This window comes from Meles meles, chromosome 4, assembly GCF_922984935.1.
Source record: "Meles meles chromosome 4, mMelMel3.1 paternal haplotype, whole genome shotgun sequence".
NCBI lineage: Eukaryota > Metazoa > Chordata > Mammalia > Carnivora > Mustelidae > Meles > Meles meles.
The window spans coordinates 97,251,534-97,262,289 of NC_060069.1; the positions used below are offsets into that span (position 1 = coordinate 97,251,534).

Below are 10,756 nucleotides of genomic sequence, written 5' to 3' on the forward strand. Positions count from 1 at the left end.
ACTTGAAAGAAATGAAGAGAACTTTAGGGCATCTGTGGGATAATATCAATATCAAGGTCTAATATAAGGATAAATTGAGTATCAAAAAGAAAAGAGGGAGAGAGAAAGAATGGGGCAGAAAAATATCTGAAGAAACTGGAAGACAACTTCCAAAATTTGATGAAAGACATAAATTTATAAGATTTAAGTGGCTCAGCTAACTCCCCAAATCATAAATTCCAATGAACACCATGGTAAAACCTCTGGAAACTAAAGAAAATGAGAATATTATGAAGGCAGTCTAAAAAAATGGCCCTTATGTAGAGGGGAACAACAATTGGATGACTGTGGATTTCTCATCCGAAACTATGAAGGCCAAGAATGAGTAAAATCACCTTTTTTTTAAATTTTTTTTTTTTAATCACTTTTTTAAGAGCTGGACAAGTCAATTCAGAATTCTATAGCCAGCAAAAATGTTCTACAAGAAGGAATGTGTCAGAGATTTTCAGGTGAAAGAAAACTAAGTCTTCTTTGCCATCAGTGCTGTAGTACAAAAAATGCTGGAAGGGGACGCCTGGGTGGCTCAGTGGGTTAAAAGCCTCTGCCTTCAGCTCAGGTCATGATCCCAGGGTCCTGGGATCGAGCCCCGCATCGGGCTCTCTGCTCAGCAGGGAGCCTGCTTCCCCCTCTCTCTCTGCCTGCCTCTCTGCCTACTTGTGATCTCTGTCTGTCAAATAAATAAATGAAATCTTTTTAAAAAATGCTGGAAGAAGTTTTTCAGGTTGAAAGGAAATAACTTCAGAGAGAAATACAAAAATTCACAAAGGAAGAAAGAACATTAGAAACAGAAACTATGTAGATAAATGTAAAAGATGACTTTTGTTTTCTCTTATGTTCCTTAAAATACATATGATTATTTAAAGCCAAAATTATTGTCTTGTGGGAGTTTTCACTTACGTAGAAAGTGATGGATATGACAAGTTTAACATAAACAAATAGATGGGACTAAAGGACTCTGTATGATAATAAAATTTCCTTTTCATGTGCAGCAATACAAGTATTAATTGTATACTGTGGAAGGTTAGCAATACATATTGCAATCCCTAGAGCAATCACTAAAAAATAATAAGAGGTATAGCTAAAAACCAATATACAAATTAAAGTAGAATACTGAAATTATTCAAATAATCTAAGAGAAAGTGATGACAGAGGAAGAGAAGAATGAAAAAGACAAAAAGAAAAATAATAAAATGAGAGCTCTAAATTCAACCATATTGATAATTAGGTTAAATTCTAATGGTCTAAATCAGGGATTAGCAAACTTCTTCTGAAAAGAGCTGGATACTACATATTTTAGGCATTGCAGAACACAAACTATTTGTTGATGCTACGGAATGCCCCTCCCCCTTTCCTTTCTTGAACTTATTTCTCTCATTCTTCCTCTCTCCTTCCTTCTTCTCCTCCTTCCTCTCTCTTCTCTTCCTCCTCCTTCCTCTTCAACCACTTTAAAATGGCAAATTCTTTCTAACCTTGTGGGCCATTTAAAACTAGGTGGTCCACAGTTTGCCTACCCTTGTTCTAAATGGCTCAATTAAAAAGCAGAGAATATCAGAAAGGATAATTAAGACCCAACTATGTAGTACCTACAAGAGACACAATTTAAATATAAAGCATAGATAGGTTGAAAATAAAAGGATAAAAAAATATATACCAAGTGAACTATAAGATATGAAGGTTGGACTGGCTATATTAATATCAGAGAAAATAGACTTCAAGGCAAAGAATGTTACCAAGGAGAAAGCTGGACATTTCATAATGATAAAAGAGTCAATTAATCAGAAAGACATAATAATCACAAATGTGCATGTACCTTGCTGTTTTCAGAAGATATCCTGGTGTTAGTGTAGGGAAAAAGAACCCAACAGGAACCCAGTAGATCCTTGAATTGAGAAGACAAAGTTGAGATCCTGGGGAAACCAAGACAGTTAAAGTACATAAGGCAGAGTGCCAGAGATGAGAGAATGGCACAGAAAGCACTCTGGAAAGCTGCAGAAAGTCCCCTTCAAGATATCCTCTGAATATCGATCAGTGTATGTGTTTGAGAAAACTTAGCAGAGGCCTCGGCAAATTGATCTACAGGAATAGTGCCTATTACCACCAATCAAACTGGAAAACCTCATGATTCATGGGGCATTGGGTAAAATACTCAAAAGTGTCTTGCCTCAGTAGTTGGGAATAATTAGCCCTAGGACTGAAAACTCTTCTGCTCCTCTAAAAAGTCTTAAAAGCAAAATCTGAAAAGATCAAGCTGTTTCCCAGTAAATTAGCGGGGCCCCAAAATAAAGTCTTTAAAGAATATTTATGAATACAAAAAATTCCACCACCCACCAAGGCAAAATTCATAATATCTTACACCAATCAAAAATTGCCAGGTATATACCTACAACGAATACAATGTTATGTGCCAATTATAGCTCAATAAAAAAAATTACCAGGCATATAAAGAAGCAGGAAAATTAAAACTGTTATTATAACTGTATTCTCTATGTGCAAAAAGTGAAGTAGAGATATCATCACTCTAGAAAAGACACAAACTAAACTCCTAGGGATGAAACTACAGAATTATAATGTATGCAGTGAGAAACAGACTTTATCATTAATGGGAATTTAGACAATGCAGAAGACAAGATTAGTAAACTTGAAGACATAGTGATAGAAAGTATCCAAAATGATATATAGAGAGGGAAGAAATTTAATAGAGAATCAAGTGAGCTGTGAGACAACTTCCAAGGGCCCATTATATGTGTAACTGATTTCCAAGAGGAGGAAGCTGAGAGAGAAAAATGTTTGAAGAAACAGTGGCTGACAACTTTCCAAATATGATGAAGACCATGAGCCCACAGTTCCTAGAAGTTCAAAGCACCACATAAGAAACATGAAGAGAAGCAGAGCAATGCCACTTTAAGTGAGAGTATAAACTGATCAAAGTACTTTGGAAAACTTTTGGGCAGTCATCTTTTAAAGCTGAACTTAGATCAATACCCTACAACTTAGCAATTCTCTTTCTAGGTATGAACCCAATAGAAATGCAGGTACATATGCACCAAGAGGTAAGTACACAAATGTTCACTGCAGCATTATTCAGAACAACCCAAAGTCTAACTCAGAAAAGAGGATACAGAAATGAAAAGCAATGAATATGCATGAGATGAATGAATCTCATAAACATAGTTGATCAAAAGAAGCCAGCCCTCAAATGGTACATAATACTTTATTTCATTTATATAAAAATCTAAAAAAAGCCAAACTAATCTAGAAGTCAGAATAGTGGTTATTTTGTGGAAGAGAAAGTGTAGTGATTAGAAACAGGCACCATATGGGATTTGAGGAGCTGGTAACATTCTGTCTCTTGACTTGGTCGGTAGTTTCATGGGTCTATTAAATTAGTGGTAATTTGTCAAGTTGTACAATTTTGACTTGTGTAATTTCCTGTGTGTATGCTTGAAAAGTTTTGAAAATGAAAATAGACATATTTTACTACATTACCAGAATAAGAGAGAAAAAAAATCATGCAATCATCTCAATAGATACAGAAAAATAATTTGATAAAGTTAATGATTCATGATGAAGAACTCTCAGAAAACAGATTAAGACAACAACTTCCTTAATATGGTTAATAGTATCTATAGAGCACCCCAAACATCATACTTAATGGTTAAATAGGGAAAACTTTTTTTTTTTTTTTAAAGATCAAGAGCAAGCAAAGTGAACCACTGTAGCTACTTCTATTCGATATTAATTCTACTGGAGATCCCTAACTAGTGTAGTGTATCAGTCAGTGTCCCAACAGAAAATAGATGGCACATTCAAAATAGAATTCAATGAAGTTTCATTCAGAAAGGGTTCATTCAAAAGAATTAGGCATAGAGGAGTCACAGAAGATAACACAATAATTCAAAGCCAGTAAAAGTGGAGATAACCTCTTAACCTTGAAGGTCAAGAGGAGAGGACATTACTAGAATTCAGAAGCAAAGAAAGAGTCATGTAAAAAGATGCCTTGAGAGGAGCAGCGACCTCCAGACAACTCAAGATAGATCATAAGGGAAAAACCAGGGAAATAAACCTGAACTCATTCTCTTTCCTCCTCCCAATCATCCTCCAGAGTTTCCCATTGGTTTAACCCATCCGGAAGTCAGAAGGACTGAAAGCCTGTTGATCTAGTCCATATGGATTAGCTACTTTGTAGGGTAGTAAAGAGAAAAAGGTGAATCTGAAGAGGCAAAGAGAAGATACATAATAAATGCAATAAGACAAGTGAGAAAAAAAGGATAAGGATCAGAAAGATCAAATAAAACTGTCACTATTTGCAAATGATATGATTATATATGTAGAAATACCCACACTATCTACAAATACATGTTTAGAATTAATAAGTTGAATTCAGTAAGGTTGCTGGATATAATATCAGCAAAAAAAAATTGCTGTATTTCTATATGCTAGCATATAGAACTTGAAATTTCAAAAATTTCTATTTACAAAGGCATCAAAATTGTAAAATACCTATGAATAAGTCTACCAAAAATATGTAAAATCTTCGTGCAAATGATAACTGTACTGAGAGAAATTAAAGACCTAAGTAAATGCAGAGGATAAAGGATTAGAAATACTCATTGTTTCAAGCCATCCCTTCTTCCCAAATTGATCTACAGATTCAGCACAGTCCTAGTAAAAATCTCGTCAGTATGTGTTTCTAATTGTGTGTGTCTGTGTTTGTGACTTGTTAAATAACTCCAAATATTGATATGGGAATGTACAGGCCTAAGAATAAACAAGATATTTTTAAAGAAAAGTAAGATATGATGGTTTGCTCTGATAGATTTTAAGACTTATTTTAAGGTATACTAATTAAGACAGTCTTGTACGAACAAGGATAAACAAATACACCATCAAAATCAACTAAAAAGCAGTATGGGAGGTACGGTCCTTTTACTAAAGGTGCTTGGTTAATTGGATGTCTGCTTAGAAAAGAAAATGTAACTTGATCCCATCTCATACCCTACACAAAATCAATTCTGAAGTGACTGGATACCAATGTCAAAAGCAAAATAAAGTAAATTTAACCCCCTGCTAAAAAAAAAAAAATCTACAACCCTCTATGAGATAATATAAGGGGCTATGTCAGGAGTTTGGACTAAGAAGACTTCCAAAAGAGGACACCAGAGGTACTAACCATGAATTAAAAAGGTTGTTAAATGTGACTGTATCAAAATTAAGGATTTCTGTTCATCAAAACATACCTTCAAGAAATAAAAAGGGAAGGCAGAAGAGCAGGAAAAGAAACCTGCAAGAAACTCAACAAAGGGCTCATACCCTTCTAGAAATCATATAAAACTGTGACAAGTGCGTAAGAAAGAGACAAGCAATAGAAAAAGAAGTACTTCCAAATGGCCAATAAACAAGTTAAAAGGTATGCAGTTGCCTTAGTTATCGGGAAAAAGCAGATGGATGCTGCAGATGTTACTATTTACCCATGAACATGGCTAACGCTAAAAAGACATTAGTGTTTAACATTTTATAAGTGTTCACTTCATGATAACCCATGGAGGGACATGTTTTGTTTTGAGTGCATGTATGTGTCCTGCATTTTACAATAAACAGAATTAAAAGCTTGTTCTCTTTCCCCTATTCCATACCTGGCACAGCATAAAACTGAGGGGGTCTTCTGGCTTTTCATAGACTAAGTTCTCAGTGATCTGCTGAGAGAGAGCATGAGACATCACATTATGGTTCTGAGCTGAAGTTAAGTGGTCAGATTCTAGTTGAAGCTACGTTTTGCACTAACCTAACACCATAGTCTTTTAAAGAAATTTATGTATCTCTACAAAGTGACAAATTACTTTCTGACTACTGATAAAACAAGGCAAACTAAAGAAAATTTAGAAGAATAAAAATTTCGTAATAAATAGCAATGGATATTTTTCTAGCTTCCAAGATCAAACAAGTAGTGAGAAAGTTTTGGACAAAGTTTTTGTTTTGAGAGTTGTGATTTTGCTAGCCTGAGAAATTAATGAATTAATCACTTTATCTTTATTCAAAAGAAAAGTCTTTTGAGTAAATTAAAAACATGGTATGTCTTTACATAGAAACTTCCTTGTGAGGTATTTGATTTTAAAAGGTGAAAAAGACATTTAGTGTTTATAATAATAAATGAGAAAGCATATACAAAACTTCAAAATTCACTTCCATACTTTGTTCTTGTTTAATAACTCAAAAAATTATAATAAAGTAAGCAGAAGTCTCATTTGCAGGGAATAACAGTGGGGCAAGTTTCAGGTAAAAAATATTTAATATCCGTTTAATGCACCCATGCCAATTACATATTTCATATATGTTTCTATTGAGCACATACTTGATAACTAATTTTTCATATAATAATGTATTCTCAAGTACTGTTTTTCCTTGACAGATGAAGGAAATTATTTATAAAATGATTTGATTTCTACTTTCTTCAATTCATTAATAATTAGTAGTTCTCTGATTAAAGCCAGAAAACCCAGCCATTAGTACTCTCCCACAAAAGGATATTTTAAGAAAGAAAAGGCATAGAGCAGGGTTGATGGAATAAAATCACTCTGTTTTATGTGAGGAAACTAAGATTCACTGAAGTTAATTAATTTTCTCCAAATTACAAAGCTGAGAATTGGCAAAGTTAGGTTGGGGTTTTGGCTAACAGATTGCATAATTTGCGCTCTTGCCTCTATATCCTACTTCTTTAAACTTAAACTTTCCCAGTTTAAATGTTGTTGTTGTTTTTTTCTCCCGGTTTGCACATTTTCATTTGAGGTAGGCCATTTTACACCTTTCTAACCACAACGTTACTACATGTACACATTATAATATACATACTTGTGCCTTGTTGGGTAATAATATTAACATAAAAATAAATATTTGGGGGCGCCTGGGTGGCTCAGTGGGTTAAGCCTCTGCCTTCGGCTCAGGTCATGATCCCAGGATCCTGGGATCGAGCCCCACATCGGGCTCTCTGCTCCGCGGGGAGCCTGCTTCCTCCTCTTTCTCTGTCTGCCTCTCTGCCTAGTTGTGATTTCTCTCTGTCAAATAAATAAAATATTAAAAAAAAAATCTTGACTGTAAGATTTAAAAAAAAATATTTGGAAAAACAAAAACAACCCACAAAATAACAAAAAATTATATAAATGTGATAATCTCTTCTAATTCTCTACTGATCAAGAAAATGTCACACTTTCAAGGAGGCTCCAGTCCCATATCCTGAGGTCAATGAAATTTGTAACTTCAAGAATTAAAAGCAACTTTAAACTACTTCTTTTTCTCTCTAAGAAATGAAGTTTTTAGGTGGTCCCAGATTGGTTATCTTGTGAAAGTATTATATTCGTGCCTGAAAAAGCTTTCTTCTTGCCTTTTCAATTGCCAATATTTTGTCTTTCCTTCCCAGTCTGACTCAAGCTTTAAGCCTTGGCCAACTTTTTCCCTATAAACTAACCTGCCTTACCTCTAATCCCTCTGAAGGGTTTCATACTACAGTAAGTAGCATTCTTTGTTTTTTTGTTCCCCCCCCCAATTTTATTTATTTATTTATTTATTTATTTATTTATTTATCTGAAAGAGAGAGAGCATGAGGTGGGGAGGAGCAGAGGGAGAGGGAAAAGCAGACTCCTAGCTGAGCAAGGAGCCTGATGTGGGGCTTGATCCCAGGACCCTGAGATCATGACTTAAGTCTAAGGTACACTACCTCCACTGACTGAGCCCCCCAGGTACCCTCATTCTTTGATGTTTCTCATTTACTACTTTTGGTTAACACATTTCAGTGTACTTACTGACTTCTCAATGAGTTTATATTCTTTTTATAACAAAGACCCATTCTTGTACCTCTACGAGCCAGGTCCAAGTTTGTCTTTTACATTGTAATCACTGTAAAACTCACCCTCAAAGAATGGGGCTGAGAGGTTTACCTGGAATATTTGCAGAATGTGGTGCTTCTCCATGTATCGTAGTGAAACTTGATAAGGATCTTCATATACAATAGGAGGGAACTGCCTCCTATAAGTTTGATTGTATCCAAAAGATTTCCTTCCTTCTTGGTGTTCTGGAACATCATCCTGAAATAGAAATATCCGCCCACCAGAGAGTCTTTAATAAACTGAAAAGACCCAGGAAGTTTTGTCATTATTATCAGTGGAATCTGGTGTTGGAGGGACCTGAACACCAGGAACTGGAGAAAAGACACATTCTGATGACAAACCTGACTGGTCCCCCTGGCAACATAATTCACCTCAAGTCCCGGGATGTACCTTACACATCTCCAATCTACTTCGAATACTTTTCCCTTCATAGGGATCTCCAACTGATTCCAAAAGCCTTTCCTCTGGAGGAATCCCAGAGAGGGGAAATGACTTAGTGCCCCAGAGCAGGCAGCAGAACTAGGTCTTGAAACCCAAGTCTCCTGAATCCTGGCTCATGATCCTTCCTGAATGCCCTTCCTGTAGCAGACAGAACAACAAATCTATTTCCCACCCTATTTCCTGCCTTTCTGGGATCTCCTGCCCTTCCTGAATCAACTGCAACAGGCAGGTTTATTCCTCATCTTTTTTTTTTTTTTTTTAAAGATTTTATTTATTCATTTGACAGACAGAGATCACAAACAGGCAGAGAGGCAGGCAGAGAGAGAGAGAGAGAGAGGGAGAAACAGGATCCCCACCGAGCAGAGAGCCTGATGCGGGGCTCAATCCCAGGACCCTGCGATCACGACCCGAGCCGAAGACAGAGGCTTCAACCCACTGAGCCACCCAGGCACCCCTACTCCTTCATCTTTGATTCAACATGTACCCTTCTCCCTGCCCCATACCACCACAAGAGGCCCTTGCCTTGGCCTCCAATCCCCCAGGTGGTTATCAAATGCCCCTTTAACCTACAGGCTTGGTTTCTACAGCTTCAGTTTTTTCTTGATTGATGATATAGTCCAACTTGGGTGAGATATAGGGGAATCTTTGGGAATAGACTTGGTCTTTTGCTTGCAAATCCCTAGTGAATCTGGCACCAAATGAGCCAACGGCTGGCAGATAGGTCTCACTTTCATTGTCAGTCTCAACTGAAACTGGGGAATTGTCACCGGTGGTTTCTCTGGTCTCAAATTCACAGGGTTCTATTCTGGGCTCAGCTTCTTTGTACCCCTTAATGTCACCAAATTGGGCAAACATTCTGTCGTCATACTGGCCAGGTGCTCCATAGTTAGCTAGGTAGTCCTTGTAGTAATTCTCTTTAGCCATTAAGTGTTCCATCTCGTCGCTGTAGTCAGCACTGTCAACGGGAAGGTGATCGGCACTGCGGTCAGCTTGGTCAGCAGCTTCCTGGTACACATCTTGGTGAGTCTTTAGAGATGGTATGAGGTCAGCTTGGTTAGATGGTCTATGACCAGTCTTTTCAGAAGTTCTTCGTTCAGCCAGGCCAGACAACCTGCTGTCAATCTTTTCAGAAGTTCTTCGTTGGACCAGGCCAGACAACCTGCTGTCGATCTGTTCTAAAGTTCTGTTGTCAAACTGGCTGGGCATTCTGCGGCCAGTCTGTTCAGACGAGACAGACGATCTATGGTGACTCTGCTCATAAGCTCTTGGCTCAGTCTGGCTGGACATTCTGCGGTCAATCTGCCCATAATCTCTGCTTTCAGCCTGGTGGGACCTCCTGCCTTCAGACTGCTCAGAAGTTCTTTGTTCACGTGGAAGAAACATCTGGCTGTCAGTCTCTTCCACCTGTACACGATTGGTTTGTCTAGATGTCCTCCTGTCTGTCTGTTCATACATTCTTTGTTCGTCCTGATCAGATGTACTACGCTGAGCAACATTAGCGTGGTCGGATGCCCCGAGATCCACTTGATCGGATGCTTGGAGCCCGGTGGGTTCAGATCCTTTGTGGTCAGTCTGTCCGGACATTCTTTGGGCAGCCTGCTCAGCCATTCTGGGATCAGTCTGGTCCTCTACCTTTTCTTCATCCTGGTTCTGCCAGTTGTCTTCCTGGCCATCTGTGTGGCTGTTATCTGGGGACTTGGCTGTGCTTTCAGGTGCCAAGGATTCTGCGGGACCCTCTTCCGGAGGCTCTTCCATTTTCTGCCCCGGCTGGTCTAGGTTGCCAGAGGCGGTGGGTGGGGCCGACCTGGTCTCCTAGGTGACCTTCACGGCGTGGGCGACGTTGCCGCCCACAGCTTTGTTGGGGCCTCTGTGCGCCAGCTCTTCTGGGTGCTCTGGCGCCACCCTGCCCGGGTTAGAACGCCTCCGGCTCTGCGTGCCGCCAGGAGTGCCCAGTCCGCGGACGCTCAGTGTGGACGTGAGCGCAGGGCGGATGCCCTTGTGTAAGAAGAGGTGATGACCTCACGCGGCGGTCGCCGCCGCCCAGCCACTAGGCTCCGGTCTCTGTGAATCGACGCCCCAGAACTGTACCCGCTGCCTTTTCTTGTGGAAGCTCACAGCGGGCGTGTGAACCGAGAACACTCCCGTACCCGGACTCGAATCCCCGCCGAACTGTTAGCGGAGGAGGCTGCGGCCGACCACCGGGGGGCAGCACACACGTTCGGCGCTCGCTGCTGCCATCCAATCAGATCCACGCTCCGAGCCGCCGACTCCTGCCTCCTCACGGTCTTGCCCGAGTGCGGGGTTCGTGCCCCGCGTGGCGCCAGGGAATGCTCCTGCCAGCTGCGCGTCTGCTTTAGACGCTAACCGGAACTGTAGTGATGTGGCCAAATCCCTGATTT

The 10,756-nt window shown here is 39.3% G+C and overlaps 1 protein-coding gene across 1 annotated transcript; it reads right to left on the bottom strand.

The window, feature by feature from the left end:
• Positions 1 to 5,519: 5,519 nt before the first annotated feature.
• On the bottom strand, positions 5,520 to 10,112 carry TEX55 (testis expressed 55). The gene is made up of 4 exons (XM_046003673.1): positions 8,928 to 10,112; positions 7,968 to 8,114; positions 5,673 to 5,735; positions 5,520 to 5,525 (listed from the first exon to the last, which is right to left on the bottom strand). Exons 1-4 carry the CDS (start codon positions 10,110 to 10,112, stop codon positions 5,520 to 5,522), a joined length of 1,401 nt encoding a protein of 466 aa, XP_045859629.1.
• Positions 10,113 to 10,756: the final 644 nt, after the last annotated feature.

Excerpts from the sequence above, each read along its gene's own strand:
- TEX55 (XM_046003673.1), bottom strand. The coding sequence starts at position 10,112 with ATGGAAGAGCCTCCGGAAGAGGGTCCCGCAGAATCCTTGGCACCTGAA. Across the intron at positions 8,115-8,927 it reads AAGCTGTAGAAACCAAGCCT|GATGATGTTCCAGAACACCA; the intron begins GTAGGTTAAAGG and ends TTTCTATTTCAG. Across the intron at positions 5,736-7,967 it reads ACATTCTGCAAATATTCCAG|CAGATCACTGAGAACTTAGT; the intron begins GTAAACCTCTCA and ends GCTCTCTCTCAG.